Here is a 19,706-nt window from a genome sequence, read left to right as displayed (position 1 = left end):
CTGAAATGAAAACTACACTAGAAGGAATCAATAGCAGAATAACTGAGGCAGAAGAACGGATAAGTGACCTGGAAGACAGAATGGTGGAATTCACTGCTGCGGAACAGACTAAAGAAAAAAGAATGAAAAGAAATGAAGACAGCCTAAGAGACCTCTGGGACAACATTAAACGCAACAACATTCGCATTATAGGGGTCCCAGAAGGAGAAGAGAGAGAGAAAGGACCAGAGAAAATATTTGAAGAGATTATAGTCGAAAACTTCCCTAACATGGGAAAGGAGATAGCCACCCAAGTCCAGGAAGCGCAGAGAGTCCCATACAGAATAAACCCAAGGAGAAACACGCCGAGACACATAGTAATCAAAGTGGCAAAAATTAAAGACAAAGAAAAATTATTGAAAGCAGCAAGGGAAAAACGACAAATAACATACAAGGGAACTCCCATAAGGTTAACAGCTGATTTCTCAGCAGAAGCTCTGCAAGCCAGAAGGGAGTGGCATGATATACTTAAAGTGATGAAAGGGAAGAACCTACAACCAAGATTACTCTACCCGGCAAGGATCTCATTTAGATTTGATGGAGAAATCAAAAGCTTTACAGACAAGGAAAAGCTAAGAGAATTCAGCACCACCAAACCAGCTCTACAACAAATGCTAAAGGAACTTCTCTAAGTGGGAAACACAAGAGAAGAAAAGGACCTACAAAAACAAACCCAAAACAATTAAGAAAATGGTCATAGGAACATACATATCGATAATTACCTTAAACGTGAATGGATTAAACGCCCCAACCAAAAGACATAGACTGGCTGAATGGATACAAAAACAGGACCCATATATATGCTGTCTACAAGAGACCCACTTTAGACCTAGGGACACATACAGACTGAAAGTTAGGGGATGGAAAAAGATATTCCATGCAAATGGAAATCAAAAGAAAGCTGGAGTAGCTATACTCATATCAGATAAAATAGACTTTAAAATAAAGAATGTTACAAGAGACAAGGAAGGACACTACATAATGATCCAGGGATCAATCCAAGAAGAAGATATAACAATTATAAATATATATGCACCCAACATAGGAGCACCTCAATACATAAGGCAACTGCTAACAGCTATAAAAGAGGAAATCGACAGTAACACAATAATAGTGGGGGACTTTAACACTTCACTTACACCAATGGACAGATGATCCAAAATGAAAATAAATAAGGAAACAGAAGCTTTAAATGACACAATAGACCAGATAGATTTAATTGATATATATAGGACATTCCATCCAAAAACAGCAGATTACACATTCTTCTCAAGTGCGCACGGAACATTCTCCAGAATAGATCACATCTTGGGTCACAAATCAAGCCTCAGTAAATTTAAGAAAATTGAAATCATACCAAGCATCTTTTCTGACCACAACGCTATGAGATTAGAAATGAATTACAGGGAAAAAAACGTAAAAAAGACAAACACATGGAGGCTAAACAATACGTTACTAAATAACCAAAAGATCACTGAATAAATCAAAGAGGAAATAAAAAAATACCTAGAGACAAATGACAATGAAAACACGACGACCCAAAACCTATGGGATGCAGCAAAAGCGGTTCTAAGAGGGAAGTTTATAGCTATACAAGCCTACCTAAAGAAACAAGAAAAATCTCAAGTAAACAATCTAACCTTACACCTAAAGAAACTAGAGAAAGAAGAACAAACAAAACCCAAAGTTAGCAGAAGGAAAGAAATCATAAAGATCAGAGCAGAAATAAATGAGATAGAAACAAAGAAAACAATAGCAAAGATCAATAAAACTAAAAGTTGGTTCTTTGAGAAGATAAACAAAATTGATAAGCCATTAGCCAGACTCATCAAGAAAAAGAGGGAGAGGACTCAAATCAATAAAATCAGAAATGAAAAAGGAGAAGTTACAACAGACACTGCAGAAATACAAAACATCCTAAGAGACTACTATAAGCAACTTTATGCCAATAAAATGGACAACCTGGAAGAAATGGACAAATTCTTAGAAAGGTATAATCTTCCAAGACTGAATCAGGAAGAAACAGAAAATATGAACAGACCAATCACAAGTAATGAAATTGAAACTGTGATTAAAAATCTTCCAACAAACAAAAGTCCAGGACCTGATGGCTTCACAGGTGAATTCTATCAAACATTTAGAGAAGAGCTAACACCCATCCTTCTCAAACTCTTCCAAAAAATTGCAGAGGAAGGAACACTCCCAAACTCATTCTATGAGGCCACCATCACCCTGATACCAAAACCAGACAAAGACACTACAAAAAAAGAAAATTACAGACCAATATCACTGATGAATATAGATGCAAAAATCCTCAACAAAATACTAGCAAACAGAATCCAACAACACATTAAAAGGATCATACACCACGATCAAGTGGGATTTATCCCAGGGATGCAAGGATTCTTCAATATACGCAAATCAATCAATGTGATACACCATATTAACAAACTGAAGAATAAAAACCATATGATCATCTCAATAGATGCAGAAAAAGCTTTTGACAAAATTCAACACCCATTTATGATAAAAACTCTCCAGAAAGTGGGCATAGAGGGAACCTACCTCAACATAATAAAGGCCATATATGACAAACCCACAGCAAACATCATTCTCAATGGTGAAAAACTGAAAGCATTTCCTCTAAGATCAGGAACGAGACAAGGATGTCCACTCTCACCACTATTATTCAACATAGTTCTGGAAGTCCTAGCCACGGCAATCAGAGAAGAAAAAGAAATAAAAGGAATACAAATTGGAAAAGAGGAAGTAAAACTGTCACTGTTTGCGGATGACATGATACTATACATAGAGAATCCTAAAACTGCCACCAGAAAACTGCTAGAGCTAATTAATGAATATGGTAAAGTTGCAGGATACAAAATTAATGCACAGAAATCTCTTGCATTCCTATACACTAATGATGAAAAATCTGAAAGAGAAATTATGGAAACACTCCCATTTACCATTGCAACAAAAAGAATAAAATACCTAGGAATAAACCTACCTAGGGAGACAAAAGACCTGTATGCAGAAAACTATAAGACACTGATGAAAGAAATTAAAGATGATACCAACAGATGGAGAGATATACCATGTTCTTGGATTGGAAGAATCAACATTGTGAAAATGAGTATACTACCCAAAGCAATCTACAGGTTCAATGCAATCCCTATCAAATTACCAATGGCATTTTTTACGGAGCTAGAACAAATCATCTTAAAATTTGTATGGAGACACAAAAGACCCCGAATAGCCAAAGCAGTCTTGAGGCAAAAAAATGGAGCTGGAGGAATCAGATTCCCTGACTTCAGACTATACTACAAAGCTACAGTAATCAAGACAATATGGTACTGGCACAAAAACAGAAACACAGATCAATGGAACAAGATAGAAAGCCCAGAGATTAACCCACGCACCTATGGTCAACTAATCTATGACAAAGGAGGCAAAGATATACAATGGAGAAAAGACAGTCTCTTCAATAAGTGGTGCTGGGAAAACTGGACAGCTACATGTAAAAGAATGAAATTAGAATACTCCCTAACACCATACACAAAAATAAACTCAAAATGGATTAGAGACCTAAATATAAGACTGGACACTATAAAACTCTTAGAGGAAAACATAGGAAGAACACTCTTTGACATAAATCACAGCAAGATCTTTTTTGATCCACCTCCTAGAGTAATGGAAATAAAAACAAAAATAAACAAGTGGGACCTAATGAAACTTCAAAGCTTTTGCACAGCAAAGGAAACCATAAACAAGACGAAAAGACAACCCTCAGAATGGGAGAAAATATTTGCAAATGAATCAACGGACAAAGGATTAATCTCCAAAATATATAAACAGCTCATTCAGCTCAATATCAAAGAAACAAACACCCCAATCCAAAAATGGGCAGAAGACCTAAATAGACATTTCTCCAAAGAAGACATACAGACGGCCACGAAGCACATGAAAAGCTGCTCAACATCACTAATTATTAGAGAAATGCAAATCAAAACTACAATGAGGTATCACCTCACTCCTGTTAGAATGGGGATCATCAGAAAATCTACAAACAACAAATGCTGGAGAGGGTGTGGAGAAAAGGGAACCCTCTTGCACTGTTGGTGGGAATGTAAATTGATACAGCCACTCTGGAGAACAATATGGAGGTTCCTTAAAAAACTAAAAATAGAATTACCATATGACCCAGCAATCCCACTACTGGGCATATACCCAGAGAAAACCGTAATTCAAAAAGACACATGCACCCGAATGTTCATTGCAGCACTATTTACAATAGCCAGGTCATGGAAGCAACCTAAATGCCCATCGACAGACAAATGGATAAAGAAGTTGTGGTACATATATACAATGGAATATTACTCAGCCATAAAAAGGAACGAAATTGAGTCATTTGTTGAGACGTGGATGGATCTAGAGACTGTCATACAGAGTGAAGTAAGTCAGAAAGAGAAAAACAAATATCATATATTAATGCATGTATGTGGAACCTAGAAAAATGGTACAGATGAGCCAGTTTGCAGGGCAGAAGTTGAGACACAGATGTAGAGAACAAACATATGGACACCAAGGGTGGAAAACTGCGGTGAGGTGGGGACGGTGGTGTGCTGAATTGGGCGATTGGGATTGACATGTATACACTGATATGTATAAAATTGATGCCTAATAAGAACCTGCAGTATAAAAAAACAAACAAAACAACTAATACTAAACTTTCATTGGGTTATATGTATGGAAATATGTATGGAAATATGTTAATATAAATGTTTCAGACATTACATGAAATTTCTAAAAATCTTATATGTTCTGGTATAATGTTATAAGTAATAATCCTAGTTATTACTTTAAAATGTATATCTCAGAAATAACTAATTTTCTTGTCAACTGCATTATTATGAACTTTCATCAAATCTTTTACCATGGTCATTTTTAAGTCTTTTGTCATTTACAGACAGTTCTGGGTGTACTCTGATGATTTTGCAAATATGTTCCTATAAAAGGGTTTCATCTTCAAGAAATTCATGGAAAAGACTCTGACAAGTACAGGTTTCTGGTAACTGACTGTACTGCTGAACTGAATGAATAAGCATTTTCAGAACTCTGATGAAAAACTGATGAACTCATAAAAGTGCTAACAAAAGATCAAGATGAAAAAAAACAATTAATTACATGGGACTGAGTGAACTGATGAGGATGAGTATAATTTTTGTGACTTTCTGTCTGAATTAAAAAAAAAAAAAATCCCACAAGGACTCAGAGGCAAAGAATATACAAATCAATTTTCACTGCAAAGTAAAGGAGCTGTTACAGTGGAGGATTACTGGACTGAATGTCAATATTATGACATAGTATGAGTGTGTTTCATGTTTGGTAATTGCAATCATTGTTGATTTTGTTGTGGTCATCCATGTACAATGCTTGGTGTCAGTCTATTTATCTCGTAAAAATAAAATACAGTGTGTGTGTGTGAAAAAAAAAAAAAACAAAAAAAAAAAACAAAATTATCAGGCTTACCAAGAAAGAGAATCATGAGAAAAAAATGAATAAAAAAAAGACACACAGATGATCCAATTATTACAATGATATGATGGATCACAAATAAACTGTGATTGAGGTGTTGAAATAAATACATAATAAATAATTTCAAAAAAAAAAAAAAAAGACTTATTGGACTATTGACAACTGTGACAAGATAGTGGAATTTCTAAAAACTGGCCAATGGAACAGAATAGAGAGATGAGACACAGACCCGCACATATATGGACACTTGATATATAATAGAGGTGGCATGACAAAATAGAGAAAAGATATTTTGTTTTATTTTTCCAACAGATAATGCTGGGAGAGAATTATCTACCTGGAAACAAATGAAATCAAATCTGTTCCTCATACTAGCTGGTAATGAAGTCCATGGCAAAAATCACATTAACATTCTTTCAGATTCAAAACTAAATTTATTCATTATATATCCCTAGTGAGGTATATCTAAGGACAAGCATGTTATTGTTAGCGGCAATCTTGGTATTGTTATATTGAAATTATGTTACATATATAGTAGTATAAAGCAAACAAGTGACTATAATAATGTCATTGAGGTATCAAGATTTTTGGAGTAAGACAGAAGAGGTACTAATACATAAAATCAAATCTGGGTAAAAAAACTTATCCTGAAGTGGCAATATCACTAATTTAATATTTTCTTTCTTTTTAAAAAGCGTGTTTCCTACCTCTGTCCGCTGAAAATGCCAAGAAAAAATGGAAACTCAGTAATAACGAATGCCCCAAACATCCAAATTGTGGTTTCTAAATACCAATTCCCATAGGAAAAAGGCTGGTTGGAAAAATAGTTGGGGCAGAAAATATAATTAGTCTGATCTCTCTCACAAATTCTGAAGCAAAGAAGCTATACAATACCGAAATCATGTCAGAAGGACACAGGAGCCAAATGAAGGGGTTCCCACTGACCAAAGGTGAGAAAACTTGAGTATCACAAAGAATGACTCAATGGATTTAAACACATTAAAAATATAAAAATGTATAAGTTCAGATAATAAAAACAAAGACAAAATCCTTGGTCATCTCTGACAGGTTACTAGAGACCAACTTGTTATTCTGAAAATTGATAAAGGAATAGAATCAAGCCTTTATCATGACTTTCCTATAGGAACTCTCTATTTCAGGATAACCAAATATTTGATGAAAGGAAATTTTCCTTTTTAAAAGAAGTACAATCCAGGAGGAACTGTAAAATTAGAAACTCATTGTTCTTAGATCCCAAAATGAAACAACGAACCTGGTCAACAAGCACCAATGACTGCTAAAACCACTAACTGAAAGGTAGATGGGGAACTTTATAATGGACTGATCAGACCGATACCAACTGTGTGCACTGATCAATCAATCAATCACTAAAAACGGGACAACAAAATGTGTCCCTGCTAATAAAACACAACAGGCACCACACACGGTGCCACCAATGAAATAACATAAAACTAAACCTAATTCTAATGGAGCCTCTCAATCTATAAATTATCAGTTTAGAGGAAATAGAGATGAGATGGAGGAACACGTAGGAACACGTTAAAGAACCAACAGGATACAATCAGCCAAATCCAAAATGTGAGAAATTCTGCAAAATATATGACCCAGTTTCTTCAACAAATAAATGGAGAATAAAAAAGATAAAGTGATACAGATTAAAAAAAACTTAAGACACAGATCAACCAATGCAACAGGTGGACCTTGTTTGGATTCTGCGGCAAACAATCATTAAAACATTCGAGTTTTTTTAGATAACTGGTGAAAATTGAAAACATCCTGGGTATCATAAGACATTAAGAGATTCTGGTTAATTTTGTAGCGTGGGATAATAGTCCTTATCTGCCAGAGATGCATATTAAATTACGTATATGATGGCTGGAGATCTGCTTTAAAATATTACAGATTTGTTCCTAAATAATCTGTGCAATTACACATTTAAATAAATAAATAAACAAATAGGTAGGCTAGTGAATAGATGGATGGATATAACTTCCTTAGTCAGGGAATCAATTCCAGGTGAATTAATTCAAATTAAATATGAAGGCAAAATAATAAAGCTTGTAGATCATATAGAAGAATATCTTCGTGTTCTCAAAAGAGGGCAGGATTTGCTAAACAAAACTCAGAATCACCAAACAAAAATGTGTTATTCTGTAAAGAACTCTATAAAAATTATCTACTTCACACTATTTTAAAGGTACTTACTGCTGGTAAAAGAGACTGCATGTTTTGATTAGAATCTGCTATTGTAGCAAGGTAGACCAAGTTTGTATGCAGCATCTGTTGATACCTATTAAAACAAAACAAATATCAATATTAAGAAATAATTTTCTTCCTATCTGCTTACATATTATACAAACAGCATTTTATTTGTCAAGTTTAATGAGCGATTTCTGTTACCTGAACATCAACAGCACTGCAATTTTTCCTAGTTCCTCTGCAAAATAATTCCAAATAAGTATATTCAAAAACAATAATAAACACGGAGCTCTTACTATGTGCTAGATATTGCTATAGTTGTTCTACGTACTTAAACATCTGATTTAATCCTCAAACCAACACTATGAGGTGAAGATTCTTATTTTCTCCATTTCACAGATGAAGAAATTGAGGTTTAGAAAGGTTAATAACTTGTACAAGATTGTACAGCGTAGTAAATGGAATAACTGAGACAGGTACTGGCTCCACACATATAACATACGCAAAGAGACCTAGAATGAAGTAATCAACAAAACTGATATGCTTATTCCCTTCCCTCTGCCATTTTCGTGTTGCCAAAAACCTCAAAGCCAAGCACAGTCAACACGCTCTGCTAAAATGTCAGAAAGGAGGTGGAAACCACACATTTTTTCCCTTCTCATTCCTGCAGCAGTGACCAACAATTTATACCTGCTGTGGTTATGCTGCCCATCTATCAGGACATATAGAGAGGACAATAAAGAGGCATCTCCAATTACAAAAAAAAGAAAAAAGTTACATGCTAAAGCACCGGGATGGAGGAAATAATAGGACACCAACACCAACACCACTGCAAATTAACTTTAAAAAATAAAGCAAATTCTCATTATCGGAGTCAAGTTGTTAAACATGTTTACTGTGATCTTACTTACCTATTAGTTTTGCTAAGCCTCTCTTCATAATTTAAAAAATTAACTCAGATGAAACCAGACTGAAATTAGTAGTGATCCAATTACTAGTGCTGGTAAACCCACAAAATAATACAAACGTAAAACGTGCATCAAATTAAGCTTTTAGAATTTCATTTACTAATAAATACTGTACCAATTAAAATAATGAAAATAAGTCAAAAGAACTTTATTCAGCTAAATAAAGTCTTCTAATACAGATCCCAAATGAAGTAATTTTCTAAAACAGACACCATTAAGAGGAATCCTAGTAAATTCTTTGCTGCATTATTTTTTTCCTGCTGGAAAAACTGGTTTCACTACTGTTTTCTTATTAGGGGGGAAAAACTTATTTCTCACTGAACTTAAAGTTTCTTCACTAACAAGATCATACTTTTATAGTTTGCTTGTTTGTTTTTTTATAAATTTATTGAGATATAACTAATATATATAAAGAACTTCACGTATTTATGTGTACAATTTGATGAGTTTGGACATACACGAACACCAGTGAAAACATCACCACCATGGAGGTAACAGATATATCCAACACTTCCCAAGGTTTCCTTGTTTCTCTTTGTTCTTGTTTTTTTGTTGTTATTTAAAAACAAGTCTAAGTTCTTAATGCTCCTCCTCACATATACACTATGTTGCTCAATCAGACATGATATATTGTTATAGGGATCCTTAAACAAACAAGGACCAAAAATCATTATTTTGCACTGAATTATTCATAATGGTTAATTATGTCATTGAAATTCTTCAAACAGCACTAACAGGCACCACTAGCTGGAACTACTTCATTATTCCATAGACATCTTGAATGGAATTTAAGATACAGGATTCTACAATCTTGCCATTTTTAAAAAACCAACCAGCCATTTTAATTAGAACATGTAACTCATTTCAAAGGCTGCTCTTTCAAGTTTTTCTTTTCTTCTGAATATTAGTATGGCTCTATCACATGTACTCAGAGATGAGATTTGCTGATTGCCCTATCAAAAATAAAAATACCAACTTTATTCAGAGACTATGGCCTACTCATGACCCTTTAAGAAAAATTCTAGTCATGCTTATTGGTCCTCAGTAAGCCAGTGTTAAAATACTGTTTAATCTGCCACACGCTTGAGGCCTCATTTATAAAATAATGGCAGGGACTTCCCTGGTGGCACAGTGGTTAAGAATCCGACTCCCAATGCAGGGAACACAGGTTCGAGCCCTGGCCCAGGAAGATCCTACATGCCATGGAGCAACTAAGCCCCTGCGCCACAACTACTGAGCCTGCACTCTAGAGCCCGCGAGCCACAACTACTGAGTCCGCGTGCTGCAACTACTGAAGCCTGCACGCCTAGAGCCCGTGCTCCACAAGAGAAGCCACCGCAATGAGAAGCACATGCACTGCAACAAAGAGTAGCCGCCACTCACCGCAACTAGAGAAAGCCCATGCACAGCAATGAAGACCCAACGCAGACAGAAATAAATAAATTTATTTAAAAAAATAACAAAATAAAATAAAATAATGGCAGAGGGTAGATCTCTAAAGTCCTTGTGGTTCTAAATATCTATAAATACAGCAACTTCTATGAAATACTTTAAAGACATTTCCCCAACTATCAAATCTTAATTTTTAATCTTGAAATAATCTCAAACTTACAGTTTCAAGAATAGTATGAAGAACTCCCAAATATTTTTCTCCCACGCTCCCCAATTGTCAGCATCTTACATCTGTCTTATACTGTCTCTAAACACCTACACCAACATACACGTGCATGCAACGACACACTTTTTTCCAAAACCATCGAGAGTCAGTTACCAGCATAATACCCCATTACTCCTAACACTTCAGTGTCAGTTTCCCAAAAACAAGGACATTCCCCTATATAACTAAAATACAACCATCATAACAAGGAAATGAATACTGATACAATATTACCATCGAATCCACAGAACCCAGTCAAATTTCTACAGTTGTCCCAATAGCCCCAAATCTTTTTACCTAATGTAAGGGGGTAAGTAAAAATGATCATTTTTAATGGGTCTTCTGTAACTTCAGTAGGTTTTCTTTTTGTAAAAACTGCATTCTTTTTACAGCACTCATCAAATAAGCTTATTCTAAGATTCTTCTACAAATATTAAAGAAACATTTTCCTGAGAAACTTTTTTAAAATTCTATAAATACTATTAATTTGTCACTGAAGCAGTTTTTAATGTATATGCTTATTATTTCTAAAATAGTATACGTTAATAAAAGAAAACAGAGTATGTAAGCAAAGGGAAGATATAAAATATATTCAACATTTTATATTTGATGATGGTAACTTCCTCATAAATACTGGCAGATACTTCCAGATACCCTTAATTATTAACCTATTAAATGAGAGACAGTTCACTTCCCAAAGATTCCACTAAGAGCCACTACATGAATTACCTCAAATAAAGTAAAATAACCACCATTAAATTTATTGATATAATTACAAAATGAATCCAAAAAAGTCAGATTTCATTTTGAAAAAGAAACTTTTACCTAGACACTATGAACAGTGTATTTTTAGGTCAAAAGAAATACAATTTATAGAATAAAAGTTATCTTCCTAACTAGAGATTTAAAACTAAATTCATTTACACTATGATGAACAAAAATTTTTCACTTGACAACTGTTTATAATACACTCTGAAATAGGTGCACTCACCCTGAAATACAAAAAATAAGGGCTGATTTAAGCAAATACATGGGATGATTTAGAAAATGCTCAAACCAAACACCACAAGAGAGCAATAACATATTCTTACATATAAGTTGTCATTATTTAAAGGGAAGAGGATCTGGGCATATGAGCTCTACAAGTGATTCACTGACTTATATGAGTGAGTGAGTGAGTGAGTGAGTGAGTGTGTGTGTGTGTGTGTAGGTAAGGGTAGAGTAATATATCCAAAGATGTTACCAGTGAAAAATCTTTGGGTGGTGAGAATATGGTGTTCGTTCTCTAAATTTTAAATATCTGTGTTTTCTAATTTTCTACAATGCCTATACTGCTTTCATAAAAATAAAGTTATTTTCGATTTTAAAAAACACTGCTTCAGGCAGTTATCACATCTTAAGGAACTGTTTAATTAAAATTGAACTATCAATTCCCAGATGGCTGTCACTGATGTTTCTCTTTATTTTCCTTTCACTTCTCCTATGAGAAACAAGAACATTTATTAATGTTGAGAGGAGAAATTTTTTTTTTTTCACTCACAAACCAATTCTGACAACTTGAGAAAGAAAGAGTATATAAAGAACTCTAAGAATGAAATTAAATACATCAGAAAGGACAGAATTTAAGAGTCTACCTAAATCAATTTAAGCCCCATTTATACCAAATACATATATGTGAGCAAATGAGGTCTATGCCAATAGGCAGAGAAGGGGAAAATGATCACATACACAAAAAAGCTAAGACTATAAAGAATAAGACAGTATAAACTTTTGCCGACAAGTTGGAAAAGTGGGTTCTACACCTGAACATGTCTTATCCCTGTCACGTACTGCTAGGGCCTACAGGAAATTGAACCAGTCCTATGCCCGTGGCTTTACCTGGCATTTTAAAACGCCAGAGGTGTGGTGATCATTTTGTAACATATAGAAACGTCAAATCACTATGTTGTGCACCAGGAACTAGCATAGTGATGTAGGTCAGTTATACTTCAAAAACAAACGGACAGGGACTTCCCTGGCCGTCCTGCAGTTAAGACTCAGCGCTTCCACCGCAGGGGCATGGGTTCGATCCCTGGTCAGGAAACTAAGATCCCACATGCTGCACAGCGCAGCCCCAAAAAAAAGAATAACAAAAACAGACAGACAAACTCAAAAAGAGATCAGATTTGTAGTTACCAGAGGTGGGGGGGTGGGGGAGAGGAGGAGCTGGATGAAGGTAGTAAAAAGAAGAAAAAAAAAAGCCGTAAGTGAAAATAATTATTCTAATCAGTGCCTCTCAGTTGTTATCATTCCATGGCTGACTTGAGGTAGTGATCTGCTAACCACTGGTGATTATCCACAGTTGTAGTTTCTTAAAAGAAATTTTCACATATAAACAGACAAGATTCATCAAAGAAAATATACATAAAAGAAGTGGCAATGGTCACATAAAATGCAAAATGCACAAGTGATCAGAAATTAAGATATCCTAGCATCCACATCTTAATTTCTAAATATTATTCTCAAAAAAAAGAACTAGGGCTTGGAGAAATGATTCCAGACTGGGGCAGAAAAAAGTACAAGAGGAGCCTGGAACATTTTGTCATACAAGAAATTTTTTAAATGCTCAGAAAATAATAGAGACAAGTCAAGAAGCCAGCATGAGGGGCTCCCAGTGGCCAACATCTGGGACAATTTGAAAAATAAAATAAATAAATAATAGACTAACAAATTAAAACCCAGAGAATACAGTAAGAATCCATAAGTTCATTCAGATATAAATCAATGAATGAATGAATGGGACAGGGGCTGGGAAATTTGTTCCTTACAGTAGGATTCCAAATAACTGTAGAAGGAAAGATGGGTTCAGTCACCTTTTGGCAACTGCCACTGTAATAACTGTTTTAGTCAAGAATCACTGGTGGATGTTAAAACGAATGTGTGGAAATAGGCTAAGAAACAGGGTTATGTGTGTCTCAAGGTATCTCCCCAACACATACACAGAAATAACAAAGGAAGAAATAGTGACTTTACAGTAGAGATCCTGGCAGGCACCACCTTAACAAAGTAGCCAAAGTTACCATGAATATTGGGACAAACTGCTATCACACGGCTACTGAGGATGCACTGAGAAGGACACAACATCATGTCTGTGGTACTCCTGCCAAAAGTGTACAACATGAGTCTAATCAAGGACATATCACACAACAACTGGTCTGTACTCTTCAACAATGTCAACATCATGAAAGATAACAGAAAAACTGAAGAACAGTTCCAGATTAAAGCATCCTGAAGACACAGACTTAAATATAACATCTGATCCTGCACTGGATCATGGAACTGAAAAAATACACTAACGGGACAATTGGTAAAATTTTTGAAAGGTATGAAAATTTGATAACAGTATTTAATCACTGGAGCACCAGGGAAGTCCTTGAATTCTGGATTTCAACAAATAGACTCTAAGAATTTGTGCTTGTTTTTATGAAATACACATGGATGTTATAAAGGTAAGAGAGAATCATGCCTGCAACTTTTTTCTCAAATATTTCAGAAAAACGACATGGGGAAGAAGTGAATGACATAGTGGACTAATATGTTAACATTTGAGGCATTTCAGTGAAGGGCATACAGTAATTTCTTCTACTATCTTTGAAACTTTCTTATAAGAGTGAAATTACTTAAAAATAAAAAGTTTTAGAAAGAGATACCACTTTTCACCAACCAGATGTGTAAAAAAATTTTAAAAGATGGCCAGTATCCGTTGCTGGCAGATGTGGTTGAAAACCAGGACTCTGAAACCTAGTGGGAGGAAAGCAAACCAATACAATCTCCTTGCAGGGTAATTTGGAGATTTAGAACCGTCTTTGACCCAGCCATTCCATTTAGAAAACCCTAATCTATGAAAACTGAAATATCTGTCTAAATTTGTTTATATAAATGTGAGCACATATTTGTAAATGCACAGAAAAATGTTTTGAAAGATAGGTACTAAACCATTGTAAGTAATTACCTCTGTGGAGAGAAGAGAGATATAAGAGTGCGAAGTAAAAAAGCGACTTTTATCCCTATAAACTTTTATGGTTTATAATTTTCTTAATTCAAAAACAATTTTAAACAAAGGGGAAAGAGACAAAGTCATGGAGAGGGACTCAAAACTAGGTAAAGAGTTAATCGGATGATAGCAGGCGGCCAGCACAGCCATGAAAGCCACGCAGAGAAAGAGCCAGGGTTGCTGAAAAAATCTTCCTGAGAGCAGACCAATGAGATGTCTAGGAAAGATGGATGTGTCCCAAAACAATGGTGAGAGTAAAATATTCAGAGCTGAGTTGTCCAATACGGTAGCCACTAGACACACTGAACTTGTGGCTAGTACAAAATGACGTGTTAGTAGGGTAAGATGCACAACGGATTTCGAAGACTTATTATGAAACAAAAGAACGAAAATAACTCATTAGTATTTTTATACTGATTACATATTGAAGAGATATTATTTTAGAAATAGTAAGTTAAATAAAATATATCATAAAAATTAATTTCATGTTTCTTTTTACTGGTTTAATGTGCCTACTAGCAAATGTAGAATTACTTACGTGGCTCCGAATATATTCCTACTGACAGTGTTGTTCTAGAGACTTGTGATAAAATATTCAATTTGTTCCACTATACCAGATTCTATTAGGGGATACCGTTTACTTCAGACACATCATCACTTCAAAATAAGAAGTTCGGTTCTTATAAGTGGTAATCAACTCTCTACTAGACATAAACGTTGTGTTCTCAACCACATACAGCTGACCTTTGAACACAGTGGTAGGAGGGACTGAGCCCGGCGCAGTTGAAAATCTGAGTATAACTGTACAGTCTGCCCCCAGTATCCATGGTTCCGCATCCACATATTCAACCAACCGCAGATCATGTAGCACTGCAGTACATCTTTACTGAAAAAAATCCACGTGGAAGTGCACCTGTATAGTTTAAACCCATGTTGTTCAAGAGTCAACTGTACATGGATATAACTAAACACCTTATAAATGTGAAGATCTAACTTTTCCACAAATCAGACTATGCAAATTTGAAGTCATTATTTTATAATGCAGGATAAGAAGTATTAGAAAAACACTGATATCCACTCCATCCCAAAGAACAAATATTTTTTATAAAACATCAAGAAAAGCCACACAAAAAATTGTACACGAATGTTCACAGCAGCATTATTCATCACAGTCAAGAATTGGAACCAACCCAGACAACATCACTAATGAATAAATAAAATGTGGTATAGCCATGGAAGATTATTCAGCAATAAAAAGGAAGAAAATACTGATACAAGCTTCAACATGGATGAATCTTGAAAACACTATGCTAAAGGAAAGCAGTCGGTCAAAAAAAACCATGTATTGAATGAATCCATTAATATGAAGTGTCCACAATAAGCAAATCTACACAAACAGAAAACAAATTAGTGGTTAACAGGGGGTGTGGGATTGGGAGGTGAGAATGGGGAGTGACTGCTAATGGGATACGGTTTCTTTTGGGAATGATGAAAATGTTCTAAAATTGATTAAAGTAATAGTTCAACTCTATGAATATACTAAAAACCACTGAATTGTACACTTTAAAACAGGTGAATTATATGGTATGTGAATTATATCTCAATAAAGCTGTTCTTAAAAAGAAAAGTAAAAAACTAACCAACACAGAAAAAGAAATACAAAAAAAATTCATATCAATCTTACTGAGAACACTCTGAGGTCTTTCCTTTATTCTGATAGTCCATTATACACTGAATAAGATGGTTATTTTCATCCAACATCTGAAATGAAATGAGAAAAAGTTTATTGTAAATCTAGTGCAACAAGTAAAATTAATAAAAAATTCAGATTTCTAGAAACATTTATCTCTACAGGAACTGAATCCACACAGGTCTTTTTTTATACATACTATATAGCTCAGCGCAAAAGATCTTATTTTATACCTTTGGAATGTTAATCATGTTTAATCAACATTTTTCAATTTTTTTTTTTTGGCAGTGCCGCCCGGCTTGCAGGATCTTATTCCCTGACCAGGGATCGAACCCGCGCCCCCTGCAGTGGAAGCGTGGAGTCTTAACCATTAGACCACCAGGGAATTCCCTAACATTTCTATTTCAATTATTCTCCCTCTGAATTATTACCTGAAGCTCAGCACAGAAAATCTGGAGTTTCTTTTCTGTTCAAACATTTAATTACCTCTACTATCTGAAATAGAAGTTTTAGCCTACTAAGACTAAAAGTTAAGAGGGAATTTCCTGATGGTCCAGTGGTTAGGACTCTGAGCTTCCACTGCAGAGAGCATGGGTTCAATCCCTGGCAGGGGAACTAAGAGCTCCCAAGCCGTGGGGTACAGCCAAAAAAAACAAACAAAAAAGACTAAAAGTTAAGAGTCCAAGTTGGCTTTGCATCATTGTAATGCTTTGTCTTAGTGAAAAAAAAAAATCTGTCTTTATCCAGAATAAGCTCATGAAAACTTCAGCTCAGGAGGCTTAAGGGGATAGCTGGCTAGTTTCCAAGTTTTATACAGCATGGTTTTGTGATTCTCCAAATATGCAATAATCAATTACAGTAATTTCTAGGTAAGTACTGTAATATTTATCGCAGACTCTATGAGCCTACCTTATAATTTAACTTCCCCAAAAGTTTAAAAATAAGAAGCATATCAATTTATCATATTATCATCTTATAACAATTCAAAGCAAAACTGGCATTAAGGGTTAAATAATTCATCTAAGCAAAGTGGCACTGAGGAAAAAGCACTGATGTAGCAACTAAAAGGCCAGTTAGTTTTAGTGCCAGCTTTGCTATCCTGTGCAAACCACTTAAGATTTCAGGGTCTCAGATTTATCAAGTGACAGGAGTAGATGTTCCTCCTAAAACTGCCCCACCCTTCCAGGATTCAATGAAAGCATGAAGTATAATACCATAACCACTCTTTCTCACTAATTTAGTTAATGTAATTCTTTTAATTAAACACGAAAACTCATGGAACAGTATGACTTTTTTTCTGCATATGAATCATATGCAGAAAAAAATATTGTGCATATGATTCATATCGCTGGAAAAAAATATTAACATGCCCTTCTAAAAAATGTAGTTTTCTTCTTAATCGTCAGATGCCAACAAATTTGTCTTTAAAATGTGTTAATACAATCTCCAATCTAACGATTTCACAACCTATCTTCTCGGATTCTTCAACCTAATAAACTTCACCATTAGAATATTTGTCTCATACCTAACATCAGTCCCTCACACTATAGAATGAGGCACTTAATTTGGAATCCTTTTTCTCTCCTCAGCTGAGGATGAAATCTTTAACTGATCAGCATCTCCTGAATTAATCACCCATGATAAATATCTTAAGATGTATGTAAGAAAAACTCTTTACAGAAAAAAAAAAAAGAAAAACTCAACTTTTCTACAGTCCAAAAATAAAAAGCGAAGCCTTCCAGAAACACGTTTTGCCTATGTGTACTTGGAGCTGTTTGCCAGGCCGCAGACTTAGCCCAGTACGCTACACGAAAAGCACTGCATTTTCAGGCACTGCCAAGCCGATTTGTTCATAAAAATAAAGCAACAGTTGGGCAAATGTCAAATGCCACACTACAAAGAACCTGAGAGTCAACAGAAGCCAATTAACATAATCTACCGAGCGTACAATGGTATCCTGAGTGGTACTAGAAGTTGACTTCTCTTCAATTTTCACCTTTGTTCCGGTGCATAAAACAAAACCGAAATATTTAAGGTAAACTGCAAAAGTTTGCAAGTAACTTTTCAAAGTCTGGTTAACTAAAACTCAGAACGCTGCCTTGTTCATAGGCAACAAGGGGTACAGAATAAAGAACCTTTGTGTCCCCAACTGGCAAGTAACAGCAACGACAGCACAGCTCCCTGTGTATTTATCACTACTTCTGCAATTGGTCACGAGGATCAGACTGTCTCCACTACTCGACTGTAAGCTCCGTGAAGGCAGAGACCATGCTCACCACTGCAGCCTCGGCGCCTGCAGTAGGCGCTCAATGAGTATTCGCTGCAGCTGTAAAGGGGTAAGGGGTGGATCCGGAAGGGAGGTGGGACTCCGAGAGAACCCCGAAATCCAGAGGGTTCTCCCTCGTCCGCCCCTGAGCCTCGACTAAGGTTCCCTGCCGCGTCCCCCAAGTTGTGGTGAGAGCTCCCCAACTCGGCCGGAGTTTGCAGCTCTGAGCGGGGAGAGAGTAACGCTCCGGCTTCCCCTCGGCCCGCCGGCGACCCTAGGTGGGGTCTGCACTGAGCCACCGCGGCGCGCGGGGCGGGGCGACGCCAAAGTAACTCCGGGGCAACGCGCTGGGCCGCGGGGGGCGCGAGCCGCGGAAAACAGCCCTTCCCCGCGCGGCCGCCACCGCCGGGCGCACGCGCCCCGCCGCGCGAACGCCGCCCCATCCCTAGAGAAATCGGGCGCCAGTTGCTCGGGCTTTTGTGCCTGTAGGAAGGAGCCCAAACGCGCGCAGAACTCCGCAAGAGAACCGGTTCGCCCCCTTCCGCCACCCACTCGGGCGCAGCCCGCGGCTCGGGTTCCCACACCCACCCGCCTCCCAGCAGGCCCGCCTCCGCCCCCAGCCCGGCCGACTCCCGGCCCGGCCCCCGGGTCCCTCCCAAACGCTGGCCGGGCCTGGCATCTCCGACCCCGCGCGGTTTCACCTTCTGAATCGCAGCAGGAGTGATCTCCCCCTTGCCGCGCTGCCTCGGGGCCGCGAACGCCACGGACATGTTGCCGCCGTCACCACTATCGGCAAGTCCCGAGCGCTCCGGGTGAACAGCAAACTGGGGGAAAGACGCCGGCCTCTCGGGCCGAACCACGTCGAGAACGCGGGGAGGGGGGATGCTCCAGCGCCCGACGGGCAGCCGGCCGGCCCAGCCTGGACGGGGAACTCTGGCCCGTATTAGTCCAGTTTCTGCGCGGTACTTTGGAACCACAGCCTCGGCAGAACTTCCCTGCTCTTGATCGCCCTCCCGTTCCTCCACCTTTCCTTCCCCGCCACCCCCCAGCCCTCTGCGCTTGTGGTAGGGCCGCGCCCCAGCCCTCCCTCCGTTTCAGCGATTCAGGAAATGGTCCCGCCGCCGCGGGAGAGGGAGCGGCTAGGGCAGCCCCTGTCACAGGAAATGCGAGCGCCCGAGCCGGCCCGCCCCTTTCGCGCGGGGCCGCTTTCCTCCCTCCCCTCGCACTGGAGCGTCTCTCCGGGTGCGTTTCGGCGCTCTGCTGTAGACCGCGTTCAGTTTTTCCAACTTCATCCTTAC

The 19,706-nt window shown here is 37.4% G+C and overlaps 1 protein-coding gene across 6 annotated transcripts in view; it reads right to left on the bottom strand.

Annotated features, from left to right (window-relative positions):
• Positions 1 to 19,311, bottom strand: part of SS18 (SS18 subunit of BAF chromatin remodeling complex) — an 81,906-nt gene extending 62,595 nt beyond the window's left edge. For 5 of the 6 annotated variants that reach the window (XM_082416197.1, XM_082416193.1, XM_082416192.1 and 2 more), the window contains exons 1-3: positions 19,110 to 19,311; positions 16,137 to 16,213; positions 7,801 to 7,885 (exon numbers count right to left, since the gene is read on the bottom strand). In XM_082416197.1, coding sequence (XP_082272323.1) covers positions 7,801 to 7,885; positions 16,137 to 16,213; positions 19,110 to 19,178 — 231 coding nt within the window. In that variant the 5' untranslated portion in view covers positions 19,179 to 19,311. Of the gene's footprint in view, positions 1 to 7,800; positions 7,886 to 7,995; positions 8,033 to 16,136; positions 16,214 to 19,109 lie in introns of those variants that run through there. The other variant, XM_082416195.1, reaches the window with a different exon arrangement.
• Between the last annotated feature and the right edge of the window lie 395 nt (positions 19,312 to 19,706).

Source organism: Balaenoptera physalus, assembly GCF_965194825.1.
Source record: "Balaenoptera physalus genome assembly, chromosome: 12".
Taxonomy (NCBI): domain Eukaryota; kingdom Metazoa; phylum Chordata; class Mammalia; order Artiodactyla; family Balaenopteridae; genus Balaenoptera; species Balaenoptera physalus.
The sequence above is the reverse complement of the archived record's forward strand: the minus strand, read 5'-3'. Positions and strand labels throughout refer to the sequence as shown.